This window comes from Cryptomeria japonica, chromosome 5, assembly GCF_030272615.1.
Source record: "Cryptomeria japonica chromosome 5, Sugi_1.0, whole genome shotgun sequence".
NCBI lineage: Eukaryota > Viridiplantae > Streptophyta > Pinopsida > Cupressales > Cupressaceae > Cryptomeria > Cryptomeria japonica.
Window position 1 is genome coordinate 404,614,063 of NC_081409.1, and position 27,836 is coordinate 404,641,898.

Below are 27,836 nucleotides of genomic sequence, written 5' to 3' on the forward strand. Positions count from 1 at the left end.
GGGATTTGGGTAGGCAATCTTTTTAGCCTGCGCCCTTGTGATTGCCAATACTTCTGCCTTCGTAGGTTCTATGTTTAGAAGGTGTACACCAGGCTTCGGGCAATTTGCGTCCTCGTGGTCGCCTGGCCCGCACCATCGATAGAGGTGCTGAGTGTTGGCTTCCTTCGTACAATCGCGGGCGAAGTGTCCCCACTAATTGCATGCCCTACATTGAATCATCGGTCGGCCCTTGGCATCGTACTGGATCCGGTTTTTATTGTTGTTATTGTTATTGTTTCTTCCACCGCCGCCGCGTCTATTATCCCAGTATCCTCCAGATGATGCCGTTGTGTTAGTCTGCTGGCCCGTACCCGCTGGTGCGGATGTTGTGGCCTGCTCTGTGAACACCACCTGGTTCGGGCTTCGGGTTTTCATATTGTATGGGCACTCCTTGGTGGAGTGTCCCATCATTTGGCAAATCTCACAAAATGCCTTCTTCGGGCAAGTACCCTTTGTGTGTCCATCACTCCTGCAGTCTGTACACCATACTTCGGTTTCTTCCGTCTTACTTGTACTCCCTTTCATGGCCTTGAATTCTCTCAACATTCGTTCCATGTCCTTCTGGAGCGCGTGTACCTTTTTACCCGATCCGCTACTGCTACTGCTCTCTCCGTCAGAATCTTCATCATCGTCAGATGAATATCTATTACTCTTCTTCTTCCTTGATGTTTTGTATTCGCTTTCTAGATCCATCACCCTGTTATAGGCGTCGTCGTATGATGTCGGGGGTACAATCTTCATTTTTTTCCGAAGGGAGGATTTCAATCCTTCCACGAACCATCGTTTTTTTAAGCCCTCAGCAGGCTGGCTCTCCATTTTACCCAAGAGTTCTTTCAATCTCCTGCTGTATGCCCGTACTGTCTCCTTGGTACTATATATCTCTGTCACAATTTCGTTGTCATCACAAAGCAACCGGAACTCCTCCGTGAATTCCTTCTGTAGGGTTGCCCATGTGGCCACTTTTTGCTTGTCTATATCGGAGTACCAATCTATGGCGACTCCACGTAACGTGGCTGGGAACTGCTGTACCCAGTCATCGTGGTCTGTTACTCCGTTGGCGGACCAAATGGTCTCACATGTACGGCAGTGCCGTAAGGGGTCTTCCTTGTCGTCCCCTGTGAACTTTGGTAACTTTTGTTTGCTTGCCATCCCCGGTCGTCTTCCTGGAGGCGGTTGTGTCCGTGTCTGTGGCTGTGTCTATGGCCCTGCGCTGCTACCTCCGGTAGTGTTGGTGGTGTGTCCTGGAGGTACGGTGTTTTGCCTGTCACGTGTGGCACCTACACTCGTACTGTTGCCCTCCCCTTCGTTCTAACACGCTCCTACTCCTGCTTCCCGTTGGTGATCTTCACTCCGTGGCATGAGGGACAAGTTCCTAAACTGATCCCGAGTCTCCTCGACTAGACTTCGCCGTAACCTTGTTTCTTCTAAAAATTCTTCGTGGCTCCGCGTCCTACGATGATTTGGCGACGCGTAGAAATTTCCGTCGGCCTCTGCACCTTCCGTGACACCTCCTTGGTTCCCCTCAGGCCCCCCTTCGGTAGGTCGTCCTTCGGCAAGTTGCCTCAGCCTCCGTCTACGTTCTACTTGCTGCTCCAGAATCAAAGCCCTCTGCGCGGCCTCCCACTCGTTCGTTTCCGGTTTTCTATTTCTATCTTTATTCAAGAGGTTTGGCATTAATTGTCACACATTTCCATAACTCTCAATTCTTTAATCAAAACATGTCTTTATTAATTCATCTGCTCAAGTACAACTCGTGTCAATGACACTTTTATTTGAAAATAAGAAGTTCACAGTTCAATTCCCTCCTGGCCTGTCGCCATCTCTTTCCGTGTCCTGTCGGCTGTTCTCTTCGTAGCGTTGCAGGATTTGTTGTCGTCGCTCTTCCTGGGCAATCTCCTCCAGGCGGGCCTGTTGTGCCAGCGATGCCTGTGCAATCAACCGGGGGAGGTGGTTCATCAACCGGTTTACTGCCGGGCTAACCTCCAGCGCTGTCCACACGGCACTTGGTGGGATGTCTGCCTCTGCTGCTTCTCGTCGAACGTATGTCTGAATGGCCACTTGGAGCAAAATCGAGAATTCTCGTGTTGCCGTGTCTTCTCCTGTGTACAGTTCTGTCTACGCGTCGTCGGCCTCCGGGTTTACCTCACCAACGGGTAGGCCCATTGTGTCTATGCGCCATCCATGTCTTCCATTCCCGAGTTCATCTAGGCAACGGCGCCAAATGTTTGCCCTCTCGAGTGAAGAACTTAAGACATAAGGGACATAACGCAGAATAATGCCGTAAATATCAGACAAAGTGTATCCGATGTTCTATTCATAATAAGTCTGTTTTACAAGTTACATTCCGGAGTATAAAAGGGTACCGAGGGGGTGCGAGCGCCAACCGTCGCACCGCAACTTCCACCCCTCGGTTGCCAACTAACCAAAACAATTACACATAATTAACTAATGTTATTCCCATGTACAATAATGCCGCCAACAAAGATATTTATCTATTCTTTCATACCAGGCTCAAGGGCCCTGTTTGAGCCCATATAAGGCTTTCTTCAACTTGCATACATATGCATCATTTCCATGTATGGCAAACCCTTCAGGATGCTCTAAGTATACTTCTTCTATTATCCCATTCAGAAAAGTTGTCTTCACATCAATTTGATGAATCTTCCATCCTTTTAGATGCAACAATGGCAATGACAATTCTAATAGAAGTACATCTGGCAACTGGGGCAAAAGTCTCTTCATAGTCAATCCCTTCCTTCTCCTGCTTTGTATTTCTCAATGCTACCATCTACCGCATGTTTGATTTTGAAAAGCCATTTTGAGGATACTACTGATTTGTCTTTAGGTCGGGGCACAATGTCCCAAACATCATTCTCAATGATGGACTGATACTCTTTTGTCATAGCATCCTTCCATACTTGATTTTCAATGGCCTCTTTGACACTGGAAGGCTTTGATTTGATGATCTCACTCATCAAGGCAACATAGCTGGAAAACCTATGAGGTCTTTTGCTTTCCCTACAGGTCCCTTGTGGTGATGCATAGTCTTTAGCTTCTTGAATCATTTTTCTTGCCCAAAGTGGCCTTTTTCGATTCATATGAATACCTCTGGTTTCATTTGCAGGATCCATGAGTTCATTTTGTCCTTCATTTTCTATTACTTCTTGAGTCTCCCTCTAAATCTCAGGAGCAAGATCCTCTTCCATGTTTAGACGAGATTCTAGGTCTTCTAACTCTTGAGTACTTTTAGATTTTCTGAAAGCAATATCTTCCTCAAATATAACATCTCTACTTAATTCAATTTGTCTTTGTCCAGGTATATAGATTCTGTAGGCTTTAGATATTTCACTATAACCTACAAATATGCCCTTTTTGCCTGAGGGTTCTGATTTGGATCTTTTCTCTTTTAGGTATATGAATATAGACTGGACATCCAAAGATTCTTAGGTGACTTATGTCAAGTTTAACTCCAGTGAAGGTTCCTTCAAGGGTTTTGTCATCTAGGTGAGGGTGAGGACTTCTATTTTGTACATATACAGCAGTACTAGAGGCTTCAGTCCAAAAAGAATTTTCTAAGTTTTGATCATACATCATAGCTCTAGCAGCTTCTACAATAGTTCTATTCTTCCTCTTTGCCACTCCATTTTGTTGAGGATTATAAGGAACTGTGTACTCCCTCTTAATCCCAGGATTTATACAAAAGTTCTTTAGGTTATCTGAAGTATATTCCCCCTGATTATCTGTTCTTAGTATTTTAATTCTCTTCCTATATATGTTTTCTACTAGAGCCTTGAATTCCTTAAATCTCATAAGGATTTCTTCTGACTCTTTACATTTAAAAAAATATCCATGTCTTCCTAGAGAAATCATCTACAAAGATAACATAATACAAAAATCCTCCTAAAGAGGTTACAGACATGGGTCCACATAAATCAGAATGAATAATTTCTAATACATTTTTAGATTTGCTATCACTGGTGTGAAATGTACCTTTTGTGTTTTTCCCTAGAGCACATCCTTTGCATGTTCCTTCATGATTTTGCTTTAGTTTAGGTAGACCTATCACCATTTTTTCAATTGAAGGGAGAGCTCGGAAATGAAGATGTCCTAACCTCCTGTGCCAAATTTCACTAATATTTGTTGACTCATGCATTAAAGCTTGAGAGGAGGAAATACAAAGTTTGTAGAGGCACCCAAGTCTTACTCCAATAGTATAGGCCTTCTTGATGGTTGAGTTCTTTGGCCATGCCAAGACCTTTCCTTCCATAAAGGTGATTCTATATCCTTTGTCTTCAAGTGCTGAAATGGAGACTAAATTTCTCTTTATCCCTGGGACATATAATACATGCGTGAGTTGAAGGGAGATGCCTGAATTTAGGTTTATAGTACAGGCCCCAATTCCTTTTACAAGACAACTTGAATCATCCCCAATAGTTACTTCCTCATCAAAATTTTCTATTAGGCTATCAAGGTGGTATTTGAATCCTATAATGTGACGTGAAGCTCCACTATCAATACCCAGGTATTAGGGTTAGTTAATACTTGACTTGAAAGAGCTAAGTAGAACACAAGTTTCTCTGAATCATTCTCTATCCTTGACTTACTAACTTCTGCAACAGTGGCTTGAGGTCTTGGTCTGTCCGGAAACTTTATGGCATAGTGCCCATATTGGTCACATCTGAAGCATTGTACTTTGGTCATATCCCTCTTCCTCTTGGATGAGTATTTTCCTCTTGAATCTTTGTCCTTCTTCCTTTTGACGTTCCTTTTCTTTCCCTTTTTGTGTGAAGAGGAGTTCAGCACATGAATGTCTTCATTGATAGGGCTTTGACCATCCCCCCTTGCAATTAGCCTGGATTCTTCTTGAATGCAATCTGTTTTTAATCGATCAAATTTTGGAAGTTTTGAGCGAGCACTAATTCCTTGTACGAATCCTTCCCATGAAGCAAGTAATCCATTTAATGCTAACATAGTTAGCTCCTTGATATCTATAAGGTGAGCAATGGTGGAGAGTTGGTCCTTTAATTCTATGATCCTCATGAAACACGATGTAATGGATTCTCCTTTGTTCATCTTCATATGGTGAAGTTTCTGTTTTAGTGATAGAGCCCTACTAGTATTGTTTATTTCATACATGCTTTCTAATGTTGAGAACATTTTGAATGTTGTATCTAACTTGGAGATTATAGGTACTATGTGATCCTTGACTGCGTCTACTAATAGCTTCATGGTCTTATTGTTGTTCTTTATCCATTGTCTCTTCTCATCTTCTTCATCCGGTATAGTTGTTTCCTTTTCTACAAAGGCTTCTAACTCTTGCTCTCTTAATGTGATCATAATGCTGAATTTCCATGAGACAAAGTTAGAGGCGCCTTCAAGACGATCCTCGAATCTAACACCGTTGGCCATTAGGAGAAGAGTATGTGTTTTGAATAAATTCAAATAATAAATTCTGACTGTCTTTAGACTCAAATCTGATTGGATCTTCCTTAGACTAGCTCTGATACCATGTTAATGTTTATATCAGATTTGAATATAGGATCTTTTAAATCTTATTAATGCAATTTCCACTTCTTATATCAATATAATGATTCCTTTGTATATCAATTAATTTAACATGAACTTCTGTACAATGATCAATTAAAACTGATATTAATCTTATTGCAATTTTACATGAAAATAGAATCAATTAATATATTAAACTTCCAACAGCAAATGGCCTGCAATATTCTGGGAGGCAGTCGATATTGTTTCTACACTGAAATTATTTTGTACGTCCACAATACAATTGTTTCCCTCCTTATATAAGGAGAGAGACATGCCTTCGTAGAGGCATGCCTCTACGTGGTTCATGTCCACGTAGAGACATGTCTCTCGGTCGTGTAAGAACACGCCGATACGTAATGTAATGCAATCAATAATTATTGGTAACCAATTTGCATTTGTTACATTGTTAATATGATTTGCTAAATGCACATAATCTGATCAATAGTAAATATCGATAAGCATATGATTAAATATTATTTGATATAATCAAATTAATTATATGTGTATATTTAATAATGTATAACTATACATTATTAAATATATACATATTAGTTATACATTATTTTTTTGGATTAGATATCATATAAACATTACATAGCATCAGAACTGACTGAGTTTTAGTAGTAACAAGGCACCAAAGGAGGGTGCATACACAAAAAATATACAGTTGACGAGCACCTCCACTTTTGGGAAGATGATTACATTAAATACATCTTAGTTATAACAGCAAAAAAACAAAATATACAGCTCTAGATGACTAGGAGAAAGAGATTTCAGATTCTGATGCAAGGTTGGCTCCCAATGGAGGGATCCATGCCACCCAACCCAGGTTTCCATCCTGCCATACTTCCACTCAGCCATCAAGTATGTCCTGTTTGTGGGGTGTGAGGTGTGTTCATGGAACAGGTCAGCTTCCTCCCGAGAGATCTACATGTGTAGGTGTCTACGGTCCATCTGTCTCATGAAGGCCATGAGTGCTTGTTCAAATGCAGCCTTTCCAGGTTCATCTCTTTCCCACGTGAAGCCGTGAGACAGCTCTCGGATGTATACCGTGGTGGCACCTTCCTTTATTCATCTATCAAACTTGTCTGAGTCTAGCTTTATTACCACAGTTACCTGCATCGAAACAGTATAAAAGATGAGTCTCCTAAGAGACTCAATGAGGTGCCTGGTGTTGTTATTAAAGACATCATCATTACGGTACTTCCAAATGAGCCAAAGAATTTCTAAAGATAAACAAGACCAGAAGATATTTGCAGTTTTCCTACAGCCCTTAATGTAGCCTAAAACAACATTTATGATTTCAACAAAATTAGATTCCAGATTAAGGCTGAACAAACTCCATATTTCTTTTGCAAAGTGACACTTAAAAAAGATATGTTTCACAGTTTCAGGTACTCTACATATTTTGTAGTTTAGGAAGTTACCCTCCTTATCTTTTATGGAGAGTTTATTTAACAGCAGGCGCCAGCAAAAGAATTGTTTTTTTGGTTCATTTTGAGCCATCTAGAACTTACCCAATCTATCTTTCCATTCCTTTGGTTCCCATTTTAGATCCCAGCATCTGTTCAGGTGAAGAAAAATGGTATCAACCTCGATAAGTGAAGCATATATGCATTTGGCTTTAAGGGAGGGGAGAGGTGTGCCATCAGCCCATCAGAGTGTAGAGATGGGGGTGTGGGGGAGAAGCGGGTGAGAGGGGGGAAAAGGTAGAAGCTAGGGCCATTTTCAGGATGTTAAAGGTTCTGCTCTGAGAATTTGGGATAGAGAAGGTAAGTTTCAGATCCTCCCACGTTCTCATTTGGCCACTCTCCAATATTTGATCAAAACATTTAATTCCCATATTGTGCCATTTTAGTGCAAAGCAGCCTTGAAAAGCTGCTAATGGTTTCCCATTATGAAATAGATTCCATCATATAGATTTGTTACTGGCCATCTGCCCCTGTATACTTCCATTTACCTTGTAGTGTACCAAGTGTTTCACCTACTCCCATGCTTTCCATAGGGACTTAAAGACCCCAGACCCAGCTGGGGATACCTCTATCTGTCCAAGAAGGAAGTCAATCATGGGGAGACCCTTCCATTTCTTGGCTTTCTTAGGGGTTGAGGATGAAATATTGTTTCTTATCAAAATTTTCCATGGCTCATCCCCATCCATGGCCTTGAGAATCCATTTGGAGGCGAGGGCCATGCCCTATAGTTTGAGATCTTTTAGACCCATCCCACAATAAAGCTTATGCATAGTGCACCACTCCCATTTCACTGCATGTTGCTTCCTGATACCTTTTCCATCTGACCATAAGAATTCCCTAATCTGTTTTTGGATATGACTGAATTGATAGTTTTTGAAGAGCCAGGCAGAGGAGAAGTAGATGTTATATGATGCCAGAATCTTTTGACAGACCTGAAATCTTCCAACCAAAGACAGATAGTTCCTGTTCCAATTAGAGAGCTTCTTCTCTATCTTATTTCTTACCCACTCCCACATTTCTTTTAAATTTGGAAGGACAAAGAAGGGGATACCTAGATATTTTACAATATGACTAGGGCCCAGCTAGTTAAGAGAAAATTTTGAGAGCTAGTTCGGGGGGTTGTCATCCCAGCCAAGAAGATTGGATTTGTTCATAGCTATCTTACTGCCAGAGGCTAGGCAAAATATATCTATGTTTTTCAGCAAAGCAGCAAGGTTTTCTTCCTCAAGTTTAATTAAGATTGCAGTGTCATCAGCAAATTGGACATTGCAGATTTCCTTTTTGTTAGGTAAGGAGATGCCCCTGATAGGAGGAGTGATAGAGGAGTCTTTGAGTAGGTAGAACATTGCATCAACAGATAGAACAAATAGGGCTGGGGCTAAGGGGCATCCTTGTCTGATTGATCTGGTCAGTGTAAAATTGGGGGATCTCATCCCATTCACTTCAACAGAGGCATTGGCATCACATAATAGTGTTTTGACCAGTTTGCAAAACCCAAGGGGGAAACCTCGTGATTGAAGCATCTGAATGATATATTCCCATTCTATTCTATCATAAGCTTTCTCAAAGTCTATGAGTAACATAGCTCCATTTTGCCCTGATTCCTTTGCCCAATGGAGTGATTTCCAACATGTGATTAAGTTCTCTAGAATATACCATCCTTTGACAAACCCTCTTTGAGTAGTACTGATAATCTTAGGTAAGATCTTTTCCAATCTGCTTGCTGTCAACTTTGCTAAGATTTTATATGACACATTTAACGGTGTAATGGGTCTCCAATTTTTAATTAGGGTTCTGTCACCCTCTTTAGGGATGAGCTTGATCAGACCTTGGTTGATGTTTGCTCCTAGGGACCGAATGTGAATAGCCTCAGTATATAGAGCATGAAGGTCATCCACAACCCATTCAATATTTTCTTTGTAGAATTCTATCGGGAATCCATCAAGGCCAGGGGATTTGTCATTATTAAGAGCCAATATAGCTTCCTTGATTTCTTCTTTAGAAATAGTTCTTTCAAGCTTCCTGCTATCTTCCTCATCAAGAAGTTTGGAGACCAAAGACATGACTAACTTTCTTGCATTATCCTACTCCTCCCTAACTGGTGCTGCAGAGAACAGTTGCTTGTAGAACTGAGCAAAGCACTCTAGAATCTCATTTGGGTCAGAGAGGTTTTTATTTTCTTCCCATATGGTGTCTATTTTCTCTCTTGCTTGTTTCATTTTAAGAATCTGGAAGAAAAATTTAGATCCTCGATCCCCAATATCTAACCAGTTTAACTTAGCCCTAGTTCTCCATCCTTTGATTTTCTGATTTTGCAGCCTTCTAAGGTCATTTTTGGCCTTAATTAGTTGACTTGTGAGTGATACATTCTCTCGGTCCCCTTGAAGTTCACACTCAGCCATTTGTAGGGCACTGTGCAATTGCATCTCAGATGCTCTGGTATCTTTAGCTTTCTTTATACCTACCACCCGACAAAGTGAAGTCCAGGTTGTAACATTTTGATTCCATCTATCAATGTTTGTTAGCTGGCTGTTTCCAAACTTATTATACATTCTGACCAAGCACAATGCACATTTTAGGTCATCATCCTTTAGGAGACTCGTGTTCATTCTAAAGTTCGAGATAGGGATTGGTAGGGCCACTCTACTATTAGTTACCTTTAGCCCAATCATAATAGGGTGATGATCAGATAATGTATATGGTATGACAGCATATTGAATACCCTCCTTATTTTTGACAATTTCAAAAATGTCCTTGTTGAAGTAGAATCTATCTAGTCTGCAATAGACCCTCTTATTGTATTGTTGGTGGTTACACCAGGTGTACCCTATTGAATTATGCTCTCCCTTCTTTCCTGCTATTGGATCAGTCAATCTCATTTTGTTAACCATCCTTTCCCAGTGTATTCTTTCAGCACCTTTCCATTCCACCTTATTCCCTCCTTGTTTATCTTGTGCATTGATTACCATGTTAAAGTCCCCTCCCAAGAGCCAGGGGATGTTTTCCAAGTTTGCAATCCATTCCCACATCGCCCCCCTCTCTCGGTAATCATTAGATGCATAGATTGAGCAGAGACCAAATGTAGAATTCTCATCCTGTATGATAGCCCATACTGCCCTATCACAAGGGGATTGTCCCCATTTGACAACTTTGTTCGCCCATTTGGGGTTTAACAGTATTGCAGCTCCACCCTTTCCTTTAGGATGATTGGTGAAGAAGGGGGTGGCCTCCCTCCAGATGGATTTTAGACCAATTTCTAGAGAAAACCCCATTGATTTTAGTTCCTAGAGCATAAGACAATCAATGTCCTTGTGCATATTTAGAAATCTTTTGATCACATATTTCCTGTCAGGGGCCTCTAATCCCCTGATATTCCATGAGATGGTTTTCATCATTAGGAGGTTGCTTTAGGGGTGTCCACTAGGGATTTGAACCCTTCAAAACATTTGGGCCATTCCTCAAGTTTAGAGAGATGGCTGGCATCAAAGGCCACAGTTGAAAGTGGTCTGCCTCTCTTCTTCCTGAGTTCAGAGAGCTGCTCAGGCCCCAATGATTCTTTCCTAGTTTTATTGTCTTTATTAACCTTAGGAGACCTTTTTCTCCTTTTTTTTTGTTTTATTACCAGCTAGGTCCTCTCCCCCATTATTAGCTCCAACCTCAAAGGTTCTAGGATCAGGGGAGTATGAAGTATCCCCTTCATTATTACTAGTCACAGTTTCATCAGACGGCATCCCATGTTCAGTACCATGCCCTTTCTCTAGGGGTTGGTCAGGAGGAGAAGTGGAAGGCCCCACCTCCCCATCAGTGTTATCAAAGGTCCTCTCAGGCAATTTGTTGGGGTGTGGTGCTGAATCCCCTCCATCTTTAGTCTCCAATGGAGTATTTTCAAATTGAAGGATGCTCATATCCCTAGGAGGGTCATTTTTATTATCTTTAGGCCCTTGAGGGGAGTGACTACTCACCTCGGTAACACTGGTGGTGACATGAGTACCACCATCTTCCCCTTCGATCAACTCTTGGAGGAAGGGTATGGTACATGATTCAATCTCCTTTTTCTGGTTATTTAATGTTATTTCAAGTTGCTTTCTATGTTCTGCAGCCACTTTCAGTTTTTCCAAGACAATTTGCTAAGCATTCTACGTTCTGGGTTCACCTGTATTGGTGGAGTTTTTAACTACAACTGGTTCCAATGATTTAGGTTCACTGGCAGCCAAATTAGCTTCTTTAAAGGCCAACTAGTACTTGAGTAAGGATTCGGCAATTGAGGGAGGAGCACTGGCAGGACAGAGGTGAGCTTGTGGTTGACAAGTTGAGGGGGTAGGTTCGGATGGGGGTAGTGATTCAGTAACCATAGGCTGGGGAGATGGGTTGAGAGGTGGAGGTGCAGAGTGCACTGGGTGAGGAGTAGGATCATTCTGCTTAGAGTTTTCTGAATCCAGGTGTAGGTGATTTGGAATAGAAGTCTTCTTGGAGGAGGTACCATTTTTCTTTACCATCAGAGGGCAGTTTTTAAGGAAGTGCCCACTTCTTCTACATTTATGGCATGCATTAATCCCTCCCAAATATTCTAAGGGACATGAGAATAACTGGTTTTCAATACAAATATCTATTCCAGAGGGAAAAGTTGAACCAGGGTTGAAAGCAATAAGAACCCTCGCATCCATATGGGGTAGTAATGCAGCCGAGGAATCAATTTTAATTACTTTGCCGAGAGGTTTAGTGATTTTAGTAATACAGTTCCATAAAAATGGGGGGACATTTTTAATAACTACCCATTTAGGGTTGGAGAGTGCCATTATTTCCTCGTTACATGCAAGAGGGGTCCAGGGAACGGCCCTAAAACAGGCGTTACCTATATTCCAAAATTGTTTCTCAACAACCTTTTTCTGCATTACTTTATCATTAAAAAAAATAAGAAAAAGCCCTTTTTGCAACATTCTACAGAACGAAAACTGAATACCAAATTTTATACACCAAGTTTCTTGAAACCATTTATTCAAATACTACCTAGATGGTATTTTATCTACATCAAGGGCTGCTAAAAATATCGCAAAATCCCTAAGCCTAACAATCTCTTTGGAAATGCATTCAATCATAGAGGAATTAGGTTTAATGATGACTCTTAGGGCCGAGGCAACCTCACCTTCTTCGCGGTTTTGGGTTGCTGCTGCATCTTGGGCCGCCTCTGGTTCGAACCTCGCCTCGTCTGGAAAGGCCGTGCAAAGCCCTTGGACGGCTTGGCTAAACGTTTTCTTGCCATTGTTGGTGTCTTTGTGGGTATTAATCCCACCGCCATCGAGTTCCTTCTCCATTAATGGAGGCACGAGCAGGAATAAATGCGGGGGCTTCCCACTAGGTCTGGGAGCCCCCGGGTGGAGAGTCGACCTGCCGCCAAGGACCGTTTGTGCTCGGCCTCGGTTGCAGAGCTCCGCCTCCGTTTCAGTTCTTCCTCAATCAAGATAGGATAACATTGAGATGGTGTATCTATTAGTTATACATTATTAAATATATACATATGATTAATTCATAATCATGTTTCAAGATTAATATTTAAGCAAGAATCTTATTAAATACATAATGCAAATAATGGATTAATACTTGTAGAGGATAGATATCAAATGCTTAAGGCCAATTAAGGATTTGATTTCATCGATTAGAATTATCTGACTGAAGCTACAAAACATTAACACCATAGATAAAGGTTTGGAAAAGTTTGAGAAATTTTCAAAAGTCCAACACTTCGAATTTTTTTTCGAAAAACTCAATTTTCCAACACTTTAAAAAAATTTGGAATTCAAGAGAAGAATCTAGAAGGTTCTATGCCAACTCGCTTAAAGGAGAAGATTCAATTTCCATTTTGGAAGAGATAAAACAAGTCCAAGTTCAATGAACCTAGGGAGAAACATAAAACAAAAAAACGAAAAAAAAACATGAAGTTTCAAAAAATCGAACTCTTCAACTCCATATCTATTCAACTTGTCACTTTCAAATTCATTATCAAGTTTAAATATTGGAGTTCGATTGTGAAGTGGTATTTTTTCTCTCTCGAAGTTATGAAAGATAGATTTTAAAGGAAGATTTTGGAGATAAAGTGAATTTTCAAGGTGAATTTTTTCGAGATAGAGTGAAATTTCTGAGTTGACGGACAAAATTTCCAGAAGAATAAGGTGCTTTTTTTGAGTTAGAGACAAAATTTTCAGAATTAAAAACAAATTTTCAGTCAAAACTACAATTTCGAAGGTTTAAGATCTGAATCTGACTAATTGCTTACACCCTCCTTCTGTTTTATTCACTTATTCTCGTGGAATTTACTAAACATTTAGCCAAATTCTTCCATTTTCAGTCTGATTTTTTGCAGAAATTTAGCTTTTGACAGACTGAAAGTGAAATTTTCGAACAAAAAGGTCCAAGAATTAGAGTTAGAATCTTCAATTTTCTCGAAAATAATGTTAAATTTTCATGTGTTTCGCAGGTTAATGACCACAAAAGGAGGACCTTCAAGAAAGGCTCAGATGAAGTTCGCTAGTAAAGGGTTGCAGCTGGAAACAAAGATCAATTCCAAGTGGAAAAATATTACAAATACCAACATCGGGCACGTGGACTTCAAAGATTTCAAGAGAAGAATGTATGGACAAGATGGACTTTTGCCAACACTTATTGCTCGCCGGATGATGAGAAATGGCATCGTCCGAGCAGCTGGATTTCCACCAGCTATGGAATGTGCTGAACTTATGGTTGAATGTGCCATACACTACAATGCCCAAGACAGAGAAATCATTGCACCGGATGGAAGAGTATTAGCTCATCTTGGAGAGTTAGCCATCCAAGAAGCATTTGGAATACCAAATTACAACTGGACTTCCTATAAAACTAAAGAAGACACCAAAAAACTTTATGAGGACCAGCTTGAGCTTTGTGCAACAAATGTCAATAAGTCATGGCTAGAGAAGCCAAGGCCCAGCCACAAGAAAGTACCAAAGAATTTGCTGCGCATAGACTTCAAAGAAGAATATGGTGACATCATCTTACTACTGAATAGAGTAATGGGCAGCCCTCAGGGACCGCCATTTAAAACATGGATGTATTACTTCATTGATGAGATCACCTCAGGTGTTAAATGTTCAATTGGTCTCGAATAATCAATGATAATCTTGATGAACAGCTGAAGAATTTGGAAAGGGCAAAGTCCTTTTACATGAGCTCCTACATTGTTTACTTGTTGGCTAGAAATTACAGATATACAAGACTGATTTGCAGAGGCGTGGTAGGCAATGGTGAAAATGAGTTTAAGTCCTATGATTGTTATCCGCAGCTGCAGCTGAGCAAGAAGGCCCACTTCAAGCGGGTAAATGATGCGTTCCTAAAGTATATCACCAGAACATTGCAAGGAGGAACCCATCTGAGGCTTACTCCCAAAGCCAAGAGCCTGATAAGCAAGTATGGATCCTGGTTTATCCAGTTTCCAAGATTTACATACATAAGAGTCTAGGGATTTATCGAATGTCCTTATCGATTTCCAATCTATCCCACTAACAGAATGGTCTTGCTCGAAGTCCTTAGACATTTGGAAACATATCAGGGCTTCCAGAGAACAAAGCAAGAAGGCGGCCATTTCCTTTCCATTTTTCATCAAAAATATGTTGGAGTCTTGCCCAACGGCACAGGCAGCTGAAGGTGCCAGGTTGGAGATGCAGTGGTATCCATTCACACTTTACCGATCTAGGGCTGATTTCGATCCACACAATCATATTGGATCAGTGAATGGAGAGAGGTACGGACATAGGATAGCCTGGAGGATTTTTGGGCGAATGTTGCAGACGAGTATGACATCAAGAAAAGATTATGGTCTAGATTGCCAGTAAGCTTGATCAGAACAACCAAGCTTTTCCATGTGCCTGATTAGTTAGAGGATGATGGAGAATATGTTCAGTCGTGCTTCGATGAGAGTTGGCCTCTTCCTCCTGTACGATGGTCAAAACCAAAGCTCGCAGATCTAACCACCTTGATGCATCCAATTGTTAAATATTCACAATGGTGGGTCGATCAGCAAGTCCAATTGCTAAAGCGAAGAAATTTGACCCTCACTTATAACTTGATGGGCGAAATGGAGTCATATTCTTCAAATGTGGAAGCATCCCAGAATGTCGAGCCGATTGAAAGTATCAACTTTCGGAAAAGGAAGTAGTTGAGGGCTCTTCAACGACAAAAGGAAAGAAGGTTGTGCAACCTATTCAAAAGAAGTAGAGATCAGAGCCATCCCATTCTACTACGTCTAGGAATTCAGATAGCATAATGATTATTGAGGATCAACCAATTGATCAAATAAAAAATCCTTCTCCAATTCATGAGGGAAATGTTATGACAGTCCAACAGGAGGATGAAGAACCATTGTCTCCTCCATGCACAAAGATATTGGAATTAGATAATGAAATGGATATTCTAGGCGATGAATTTCAGGAGGGAATGATTTCCGCTCTTCGAGGAGCTCGGGATATTCCATGTGAGGAAAGTAATCAAGAAGAAGGCATTGAACAGTCTATAATTCCTGATTAGTTGAAAGAAGGGTTGAATGTAAAAGTACTAGTGGAAATTCAAGAAGAAGATGACACAATCAATTTCTTGGCTAGGTTAGGGAAGGTTGCTGCAAAGAAGCCTGCCAAGAAGTTTTCCACAATCCAGAGAGATGAGACAAGTTGTCGTACAGTTCAGATTGTTGTACCAAAAGTGAACAAGTCAAAAGAAGATATTACTCATCAGACCAACTACAAAAGGTCAAGAGATGGAAGACTTAGACAATTCAGTTGCTTCCATGAAGGCAAGACTAGACAAAGAGGTAGGAAAGAAGAGAGAATACAAGAAGGAAGTTGAGCGCCTGAAGGAATACATTCAGTGCTTGACCAAGCCGCTTGACCAAGCCAATCTAGTAGCTCCTCCACTTTTGTATTCCTCTCAGGAAGCAATTGAAAATTTTGAATAAGAAAAGGTGACGACAAGAGAGACTAAAGAATGGATGGCAAGCAAAAGAGAAGATGCAGCCACATTTGTGGATAGATTGATGTTGACATATGGGCAAACCTCCTCTTTACTCTCCAGAATGGCGAGAAAGGCAGAAGCATGGGCTGACCTTCAGGATGTTCAGGACATAATTATCCCATGCCTTAGAGTGTTGAAAGGGATTCCTAAACAAGAATTGATTGATGGAAAGATAATTGCAGTGGGAGCTGCATATGATTTCAATGCATGGCATTGGACATTGGTTGCACGGAGCGAGGTCCTGGAGAGAGTGAAGGCTGATATTGTTAAGGCCAAAGAGCAGATTAAAGAAATACAAAGCAAGATTCTCCTTGTAACTGCCAATTTACTTCAAAAGGAGACCATCCGAGAAAGTGATATGCGATAGGAAAATCTCAAACTCAAAACTCAAGAAATTTTCTTTGCCATCACTGGACCAGTCCTGAAGCAGAATTTGACTGAGACAGCGAATTTCTTGTCCATCTGGGATGCCTTCCAAAAACAAGAGTTGGAATAGGAGATTGCATTTGCCGCTTGTGCAAATGACTTGGATGAATGGGAATACAAGACCAATATGCTGCCACATGTCACGATGGAAGAGGTCGGCCAAATTGTGTCCAGATTCATTGAACATATTGCCACTCAAGAGGATAAGGATGCGCCCTCCTAGAAGATAGCTCTTCACACCACTTGTCTAGCATGCATTTATCTCTGATGTTATTTTGGGAAACCCTAATTAGGGTTTTGTTGTCTTAATCTCAGTCATTGATCTTAGATCAATCTCAACCTTTCATTCATTTTTTAGAGCTCTATATAAACTCTCATTCTCTCATTTCATTTTGTTGTGGAGAGATTTATGAAATTGTTGCTTAGAGCTATTTTGATAATACAAGTTCATTTGTAGTTTGCTTTGAAGCCTTATTATTATCATATGGTTGCATGGTTACATATCTTTCTTCAACATAGAATAGTTTTATTTAGAGTAAATTTGCTTTCGAAGTTGTTAAATGAATGAAGGATTTGATAAGTATAGATTGGTGAAACTATTGCTCATACTTTGTTTGAATAGATGATTTTTATTCAATGTGCAAAGTTAGCCTGAGCTTATATCATGGATGCTTAACTTCTACTTTGGATGAATATTGTTCCTTGGATGGTATCATTCGTAGTCTCAAAATCTCAAGCATAACCTTAGAAGATTGCACTTACTTTGTCTAGTTATCCTTAGTGTGGCGAAGCAGAGTATTGTTTATTGGCTTCACCTAATCTCTACCGTCTCCCGAGTTCTTAGGAGTAGCATAGAACTTCTGAACCCTCATCTTTTATCCCTTTTTTGAATTCCAAAACTAAAAAAAAAAAAAAGAGAGAGAGCATTCATTGTTATATTCATCTAAGTCCTAAATTGTGATCATGATCAGTTGAGCGTAAGTCCCCCTTGTATTTCAGCATACATAACCAAGGAAGCTATCCAGCATAAAGTCGCTCGTTTGCACATATAAACCTTGAGAGTCGCCGTGTGGTCTTTCTTTGCAATCTTGGCACACGTAGTGATTTTGTTCAAGAGAGGGTAGAGTGTCCTTGACATTTTATTCTAATGTTCGGTGAATGATAAAACGTATATGAACACTATCATAGTTGATTATTTTCAGCATTCAAAGGTTCCTAAATTCATATCAGCATTGTTGATTGTTGGATTTTCTGTTCATAGTTGGATACTTTGATTGATATAGTTTCCTAAGTTTGCTGCTGCTACTTTTACTGCTGATCAACATTTATTTCAGTAGGGTTTCTTCATCATCTCAACTTGCACAAATTAAGGAAATTGCATATTTCCTAAGGTTGTTCAATTGCAGACATGATAGACTTGCAGAGTTCTATAATGCTACCAATCATCAAATGTGTTTGTGACTATTATCACTAAGAAGCATTAGGAAGGAACTGCAATATCAATTTGTGTCATATGAAGAAACAACAGGGCACAAAATTGCCCTGAGGAAAATCGACTTAAGCATGTCTCAATTGGAAGCTGAAGCCACCGAGGCTCTTAAAAATTTGAACTAGGTTGTTCTAGTATTTTGCTGTTCTGTGTTTTTTGTCTGATCTTTTGCTGTTGGTTTGCTGCCGGTTTACTAGTTTTTATCTCTTTGGCAGCTTAATGTTAAAAGGGTTTCGGGTCCCTTCAAAACCTGTTTGAACCTTAATAAAAAACAATAGGGCACAAAATTTAATCAAAAACAACAGGGCACAAAATGCCATCAGAAACTGGATGAGTAACAAAACTTAATAACTGCAAGTTTTATCAAATGCTGTAGTAGATCTGACAGGACCTAAAATTCATAAGTGTGTAAAGTTTCTCAAATCATAAGATTTATCAGAGGCCCACACAAAAATTAGTATTACTACATTACAAGGGTTTTATCTGATTTTGACTAAGTGTTGAGAGATGCAGATTAGGGGCAGTAGTGCTTTTTTTTTTGTATTTTCATATTTTAATTGAAAGTGAATCTTGTAGCCTTTGGGCATATTGTTGTAACCTGTATACTATTCTTTAATATCACATGCTGATGCATATTGACAATGAATTATGAGAGAAATTTGAATTAAGTTTTGACATATTATCACATTTGTTTATTTGTTTGACTTTGACTCTCATGTGAACTCTCAATTTAACATAAATGTTATATATTAAAGTTCTATAATGTATATATGCATGCTTTATCCATGTTATCATATGAATATTTAAATTTTTTCTCTATATTTTAAAATTTCAATATTTTTTATATAGCCATCCCCTTTCCATCTCTTGGCCGTCCCCAAAAATGGGTCCAAAAAATTAGGGACTTGGAAACACATCCTCCTGTCCTGGATACTCAAAGTAGCATAGCTGAAAATTGGTCAACACTTGTAGGACAAGATGGCATAAAAATGGAGACATTACACTCAAAGACTCATTTAACTATGATGACAGAAATTTTTGAAGAGCCATCTGAAGAGATTGGCTTCTTAATATGGAATGGAAGTATGTGATCTCCATAATGTGTTTGTAATGGCAATATCTTGGAGCGGGGTTCTGTGAAAATTTGACGGACAGAGTAATGTAAAGATCTTGTTTATGTAGCCAAAATTATGTGGACCGTTGCCCATAAATATGAACCAGCTACAAGACTACTCTATTGTCTCAATAAACTTCAGAATTAATGCAGGGTATAGTGGAATAGTATGCTTTAAAGTATGAAACTGCAACCCATGCACAACTAAGCATTATACATCACAAAGAATACTCAAATACAATGCTCAAATCACATTCATTACATTCCCAACATATATCTGGTTTTAAATACAACAAATTAAAAAGAAGATTAAGATCAGGGTCCAGATATGTGGACCACCGTCCTAGAAGAAAAGTATGCTGAGGAATAAAAACTCATGAAACGGTGAATGTATGAATGCCACAGTCGAAGATACCAAAATAAAGGAAACCAATTTGGAAATAATGAGTAATAACAAAAATCAGAACTTGGCACTTGGTGAGAACAGAAACACAACTTAGAATCCTTAAAAGAAAAGGATTGAAATGCATATAATTATGGCCAAGTATTTACAATCTGATACAATAGATATTACCATAGGTGGAGCAAGATGGTCAGTCCTAAACAATTATTATAAAATGCAGCAAGGACAAAAAGACTTGCTCAAGCTCAAGAATAGACATTGTTATTCAAGAATCTCAGGACAGATACTTTCCCATTCTTGTCTATGAGAGGGATTCCTTTAAGTACAAGGGAATACATAGACTGGAGATTTAATTAAATGGAGGAGAATAGTGAGATTAGACTGAAGACAAAAAACACAAGAACAGACATGAAAGCAAGAGAGATAGATACTGCAAGAGCGGGAGGTTTTCAAGGGACCATACATGGAAAATGACAAATTGAAATTTAAAAGGTAAATAAACACACAAAACATTATTATTGAGGAAAACGTGACAACAAATTACAGGAGCTCAAATCCTGGGAACCACTTGAAGCAAATCATTTCACCAATCTGTATTTATTCTGCTGGTATTAATTATGTTTACTGTATAGTCAATTAACATGTCTTAATTATTTATTTTATTGACAAAATATTTAAATCTTAACATGACAAACATCATTTAAAAGCAATTCAAGCAGACATTCAATTTGCAAATGGAAAGGATCCAGAAGCTGATAAATTATCTCAAAAATCTTAATTTTAGAATTTCAATATTTCAAGGGAGTGCAGCTGGGAAAAGATGGATATCACATTAATTCATCATTTTTTCTGAGGACGTAATCAAGACAAGGTTCTGCTCCTTGAAAATTATCGGTCTCCTTGTGTGTTGAGGCCTGAGGCTCACAAGGTTAATATCTTAGTTCATAACTTCATAACAAGTTATTTACACTAAATATGTTCTACTGTGTTAGTAAAACAGATGCCTCTGCTTTGCTGCATTGTGTTTAGGAAGTGTTTACAATCTTATGAGCCTGTTTGAGTGTGTTTCTGTGAGACTTTATTTTATGTTTTATGTAAAACATTTGCACAGAATATATACTTCAATTACTTGAAATAGGTAAAACTGGGATGCAATATGTTTCTTTGTTCAACAAATGCCCTAGAGGTTCCTTTAAGGCCAACAGATGTGCTGGTAGTCATGCATCTAAGCCCATAGTAAGGGTTGGTCTAGAATTGAGATGATTAAAATCTTTCTATTTATGGAAAAACTGTATGACTATGTTTATACTTTATACTAAGCATCTAGCATATCTTCAAGTATTTGTTTTGTTGCATATCATGTCTGTAGGGATGTATTTTATCTCTAACTAACCATCTAGCATATCTTAAAGAGTCTTTTTATAACACACATGCTGTGTGGGGTAACTAACCTTGAACAAATTTTGTGATTCGTGTCAATAGCTATGGCTTAGAACTCCAGGACAGACAATGTTATACAATATATGCATATTTAGGTTCAAAGGATATGATTTTTCTCATGCAATTGAAATAGATCAAGGGCGCTGGTATAAACCATTTTAGCAGTAAAGATTTATTTGAGCATCCTGCTCCATTCTAGTCCAGTGAACACTCCATTGATTCTTTAAAGAAACTTGTATTAGAAGCAACAACTCGAGAAAGATACAAAAATATGGCAGTCGTAAAAATGAGTTTACTTTCCATTCCCATTCAATTTTTTCATAAAAAAAATATATTACAGTAGATAAACTGGTTAAGATCATGCACGTTATACTTTCAATGTAATATAAGGAAAGCTAATTACCACTACCACTTTTGCTTATATATTTAATTTTCCCGTACTTATTTGTTCATGTTGGCATGCAAATCATATTTACATCTACTGACAAGAATGGAAGCTGTGCTAGCAAGCACAAAAGCATATGGAGTTGTTTAAAAACATTCTTCTGTATATAGATAAATACAAAATATTCTTATTTGTTAACTATCATTATTGTATTAAAATAAATTCTTCTAAAATTGCACAGATTTGATTAGTATTTGTATTTAGAAATCGTGCAATTTTATTTAATAATGTGCAAAGATGAAGGAAAATATTTACCTGCAATCTCTTGTTGCGAGCATACTGTATTGTTCCATCAAAATTACCTTCACTGAACTGTAATTGATGTTAAGAGACAGACTTTTAGATCAATCATTAATTGTTCAGAAATATATGTTGCAAAGCATTAAATAATACTTGATTGAGATGAGGCACAGACATTAAAAATATTACCTGCAAGTCACTAGTCAAAGGAGCACTGTACATTCCACCAGAAGAAACAGTAATTACACGTGCATCTGGTGCAGTCTTATCTAATGATGGTAAAAGCAGTTCGGTGACTGTAAAAGTTCCTGCTATATTTACTGCAAAGTTTAGCTCGAACCTGCAAGCAATAAGTTTTACCTTATAGGTATGGTCATATCTTTGATGCAAAATAATTGTATTTAGTGTTTGATGATGCTTCTAAGAAAATGTTCAGTGCACAGAAAAGTGCCTTCTTGATATACAGCCATTTTCTCTTAAACAACCTGGATATAAAAAATATGACAGTAATATAGCTTAAATTTAATGGCTGAATGGATTCTCACAGACCCATCAATAGTTGTTAAACGTTTATGCTCCATCAAGCCAGCATTGTTCACCTAAGAATCAAAACACATTCAAGAATTTCATTAAATAAGTTTGTAAGCAGAACATAAACTATTTCCTACTCAGAGTTGGAAACTACACTGTTGAAGCCAGTAACTTAAGTTTCCATGTGAGATTTAAATAATAAAAAACAAAGAGTATAATTTGAAAATTAACAAATAAAACTAAGGAAGCAATGAAGAGACTAAAACAAAAGAAATCGTAAAAAACACAAATATTAAATCAAGGGGAGACATATTGATCACTCATTACAATGGCAAAAAGCAGTCATCGATTTGGAGTGTTAGAAAACAGTATTTAAATATAAACATAACAATTGCCATTCACAAGATGAAATGAGAACCATGCCTGCACTCATCATAGTTTTAGGATGATTAAATAGAATCAACAACTTTTGAGATCAAATACTTTTAAAATTTGTCCTTTCAACTGTTGTAGCTGGGAAACAATAGAAATTTCATTCATGAGCATGCTCACTGTTGCTTTTGCAATGTTGCATTTTGCATATGCTGTAACTTTCCCTCTAGAAAATGAAATTTTCCATTGTGTTAGTTTTCATGCTATACCTTATTGTACCTGATAATAAAACCTCTGAATTTGTTTTTGTAGTTGCAAGCTGATTCTTAATGACAGGAAAAGTCCAAATAAAGAACTACAACCCACCTTGGTAGTCATTACCAATCCTTGGATTATGAGTCAACTACAATCAATCTGGAAATCATTTGGCTTCCTCGGAAATCCTTCAAATAGGAGAGCATAAATAATGCAATAAATGGCATCTTTATCTATGTTACACATGTCCATCAAATTAGGCTCGTTGATCAAGCATTTCAGATGAACATTGAATAAGAAATTTATGACTACTTGAAGTTGAATTGTTTTCTGAGCATTCTGCATGTGCAGGTTTGTTACACTCAAACAATGAAAATTGACATTTGGTGAAGGTTGGTTAGATGTATTTTTAGGTAGCTGGTCAATACTTTGGATTAAAGGAGTTATTTTTTTATCAGTAAAAAAGGAACTTATTTAATCCAAAGTGAAGTGTATTATTTATGTGGCATGCATTCCATTGAGGCTTACTATGGAAAGTAATGACATAGAGAATAATTACCAAGATATTCGATATTAACAAAGGAGTGAAAGTCTCCTTAAATAAGAGTTACAAATGATTTATCCTATAAGGATAAGATCAACAACTAAGAAAGCAAATGACAACTAAAAGAATAAAAAAATATTCCTAAAGTCTATCCTAACAACTTAATTAACCATAATAAATTAACTATTACAATATTATTTTAATACCCTCTGTTATGTGATTTTTCCCCAAGAGAAGATAAAGTTATAAAATAACCCTTTGAAAATAAAAGGGGAATACAAATAAAGGATATTATGACCCTTTGGTTAAAAGAGAGATTATAAAAGAATATTTATAAAAACTCTTATAAAAGTGGAGGAAGAATTATTTATTTAAATAATAATTAAAAGGAAACCTTTTCGAAAGGGTGTGATGGTTTGGAAACCACCCCTTGAAAGGTTACATAAAGCATTTATGTGAGACTTAGAAGGGGGCATGGAGATCACCCAAGGAAGAAGAAGAAGGTGGCTTGGTGGGCTATGGACACTTGGAGAAACGTGTACACAGTGTGTGTCCAACCTAGGGTACAATGTGCACTCAAGACTGTCATAGCCAGGGCTAAGGTATTTGCATTTGTGTTGAGCATTATTCCTATAGAACCAACACTTGTGTAGAGCAACATAGCGCACTTTGTTCCTCCTAGATGTATCATAGCTATGAGGGCCAAGACCACTAAAGTCTTCTTAGAGTGAGAATGACCTTTCCAAGTGCTCAAGATATAGACAAGTATTGGATAACCTTAATGATAGAATATATTGAGATGTTCATATATGTTTTGATGATAATATGATTGATTTATGTGTTTGTGTTATTCAATTTATAATATTAGATATTTCCTTCAAAGTCCATTAAATTATCATATTATGGTACAAATTGTTAATGTCTATTTTGGATAATGTTATATATTACAAATTATGTTAACTCTAGTATTAACCATTGTATTGATTCCATACCTAGTTAACTCTAGAAGAAAAGTATCATTACACCCTCTTTTAATGGTCAATCTGTTAACTACACCAAGCTTATCCCAAAATTTTGCAAATTTGTTAGAACTTGAGGAATTGGTAAGAATGTATGCAGTCTAGTCCTCAATTGGAACGTACAACTTCTACAAGTTGACATATGAAATGACAATGAATCTCCACATGTTTCGATGCTCCCTGAAAACTGGATTCTTGGCCAGCTTTAGCATCACTTGATTATCACAAAACATGGGCAAAGGCCCTACTTGAGACATTTGCATGTCTAAAAGCATCCTTCAAAGCCATATTGCTTCACATGCTACTTTGATTATTTCCCGATACTCTACTTCTTCTATCAAGGAAAGAGCTACTATTTGCTACTTATTATTGGTCCATGTGACTACACCCATACCAAGATTGAAAACATATCTAGAAGTGGACATCTTGTCATCAACAAAACCTGCTCAATCTAAATCTGTGAAAACATATCTCAATACCCTCTTCATTGCAACCCAATGTTCTACCTTAGGAGTTGTCATGAATCTCGAAATGTAACTCACAACATAGCTCAAGTCAAGTCTAGATATTGTAAAATAGATAAACCTGCCCACTAGTTGTCTAAATGCTGACTCATTGATTACCTTTTAGTTTGTTTTGGTTGAAAGCTTCAGCCCTTTCTCGATAGGTGTAGACGAGATTTCGTGATCTGTCATTCTAAACTTGTCTAGCAAACTCCTAGCATATTTAGACTAAAAAATGAAAATACCACCACCTGTCTACCTATTGTAGTTGACAAAGAATAAAGTAAGTAAGTTATAGTTGACTATGTAATAAATAATTATGTTTTGTATTTAGGTGTGTTAGTCCCCCGACCAAATTTTAGTTGTCGGTTAGTAGTTACCAACAATTGGTAGCCTTAACCAACATTTGTCTACCATATATGTGTATCATAGTCGAGGACCACTTTGATAATATTCTGTACTTATTGCATATCTGAGAATTGATAATAAAGCTACATCTTTTTGAATATGTTGCAAGTTATTTATTTTCCTATGTTCTATAACTCTATATTTTTGTTTACTCTATAAACTTGTTAAAGTAGAATAGGTGAATAAACATTTGGTGCTGTTGCCGAATCGAACTTTGGCATAACATAACTCACGGATGAGAATGATGGCAACCTAATGGGATAGCCTATTGATGAACTAGTACAAGCCAATGAAGAACGAAAGGATCAACTGACACAAGGCTTGATAAATCTCTGCGATATCTCATTACAAGAGTACATTCAGAGGGAAGCTCTCATCAAGGAGGTCCCTCAAGACGCCATCTTAGATAATCTCATCGTCAATGAAGAAGTGGATCGTCAGTTTCAGAGACTGCCAAGGTTGAGTGTACATCACTTCATCGTCCTTCAAGACCTTTGGGAAGAGAGGGATCGAGAACAATGAAGGCTACAAATATTGCAACGGTAGGAGGAAAGGAACCAGCGGGAAGAGGAAGAATGCAACACTAGTAGGAGATGTACTCCAAGGAATTAATCCATGTGCAACCAAACAAAGATAAAACACAAAGATCCTATGAGGCACTGCAAGACATGCGAAAGCATTTGGATAGTGAGCAGCCTGGAAGATAAAAACTATTAGCTGAGAGCGTTTATAGCGATACTACGAAATATATCCATCAACTGGTTCAAAAAACTTGACAAAGAATCTATAGCCTTTTGAGACGCACTGAAGAAGGATTTTGAGGCAGAGTTCTAACTATTGAGAGATGACAATGAGATCGTGGGATAGACCTGCAACACTAAGCAAGAGAAAAATGAGAAGGTATGAGCTTATAATCATAGGCTCAAGGAGTTGCCGGTAAAGTTGGAGAACCAGTCGGTTGATGGACTAAAGAAGCAATGGTTCATCAGGAGACTGATCCCCTCCCTACGCAAGAAGAAGAAAGTATTGCCTCCATTCTCATATGCGAGTGCTTACAATTGAACGATGGACATTGAGAGTGAAAATAAAACATCCTCCTGAGGGAAGATGAAAACAGACGATGATGACAGCACTCAAGGTAGCAATGACAAATAATCAAAAATAGTCCAAGCCCTATGATGAGATATGATGTGGATGATAAAGAATTGAAAGTCAAGAAAAAAATTTAAAAGAAAGTTGAAACTAAATAACTATGGTGCATCAATTGTAAAGTAGAAGGTCACACCAAAACTAATTGTTTGAAAAATTATTTTGTGACATCTGTCAAGTCATAGGACATTCCATCAAGGAATGCCCATACAATTTAAAAGCAAGAAGCACAAGTGCTCTTCACCCAAGGGGAACAATCAACCCCTCCAACCACACCTCCTAAGCCACAAAATAATAATAATGCACTCCTAGCGAGTACCCCAACAAAAGAAGAAATAACAATCCATACAATGATAGTGGGCTAAGAAGCCCAATCCAATACGATTCTAAAGGAAGAACGATGATCCAATGCCAAAAATGTAGCGAATGAGAGCACTTTGCCAGAGAATGCTAGAGTGACCATAACAAAGGAGGAATGTTATGCAACTGGTACAGACCAAGCGATCATGAAGACACTGACTGCTTGAAACAAAAGGGTATCAACAATTGGATGTGGAGGAGCAAGACGAGGATGTTTTCGCAATTACCAAATCACATACGAAGAAGGCAAAGTATCCAAACCATTGCATGGAGAAGGAAAGACTTCGAGAGGCCAAAGCTGAAGTAGAATAGGTGATGGCCAAGGAAAGGAGAACCTCCAATGAAGTAGCAAGTACGTAGTTGCAGTCAAAGTCGAAAAAGAACATCATACGAAAGATGCTGCGAACAACTGTAGCTATCAAGGTGACAGACCTCCTACAAAACATGTCACAAATGAGAGTGGCAATCACAAAAATAGTTGGTGACAACCAAACTCGGCAAAAGGAAGGTCCAAGTAAGAACATGACAAACCATCACCTAAATGTGAACAAGTCATTGATCCAATGCTGTTCACAATAAACATAAGGCAAAAGCCGACAGTCGTTTAGATAGAAACCATGGGGAAGAACCTAACAAACACCATCGTTGATGGAGGTTCGGGAGTAAATGTACTGCCAAAAGATACATGGAAGTGCCTTGAGAAACCAACCCTCTGGCCACCAAAATTTCACCTAGTAGGCATTGACCAACATGGTATCAAGCCATTAGGTACACTAATGGCGAAGAAGGTGACAATCAAGACAACAATTCTTGTTGAACTTTGTCATCATCCCATTGCAGAAGAAGGCATACGACGCATTGCTAGGGAGAGGATGGTTGATTGCAGTGAAAGCAGTTCACAATTGGAAATGGAACACACTTTCAATCGAAAGCAACAAGAAGTATGTCATTGACCTAAAAAATCAAGCGGTAAACTAAGAACTGGCATCCTTTGAGTCAAAGTTGGAAGGAGAAGAATCAAAAGTGTCAAGGAAGAAAAATTTAAGG

At 38.4% G+C, this 27,836-nt stretch overlaps 1 protein-coding gene across 1 annotated transcript in view; it reads right to left on the reverse strand.

The window, feature by feature from the left end:
• Positions 1-27,836, reverse strand: part of LOC131076481 (uncharacterized) — a 126,896-nt gene that overhangs the window by 40,269 nt on the left and 58,791 nt on the right. The window contains exons 6-8 of the mRNA XM_058013691.2: positions 22,198-22,247; positions 21,838-21,988; positions 21,664-21,720 (exon numbers count right to left, since the gene is read on the reverse strand). Coding sequence (XP_057869674.2) covers positions 21,664-21,720; positions 21,838-21,988; positions 22,198-22,247 — 258 coding nt within the window. The remainder of the gene's footprint in view (positions 1-21,663; positions 21,721-21,837; positions 21,989-22,197; positions 22,248-27,836) is intronic.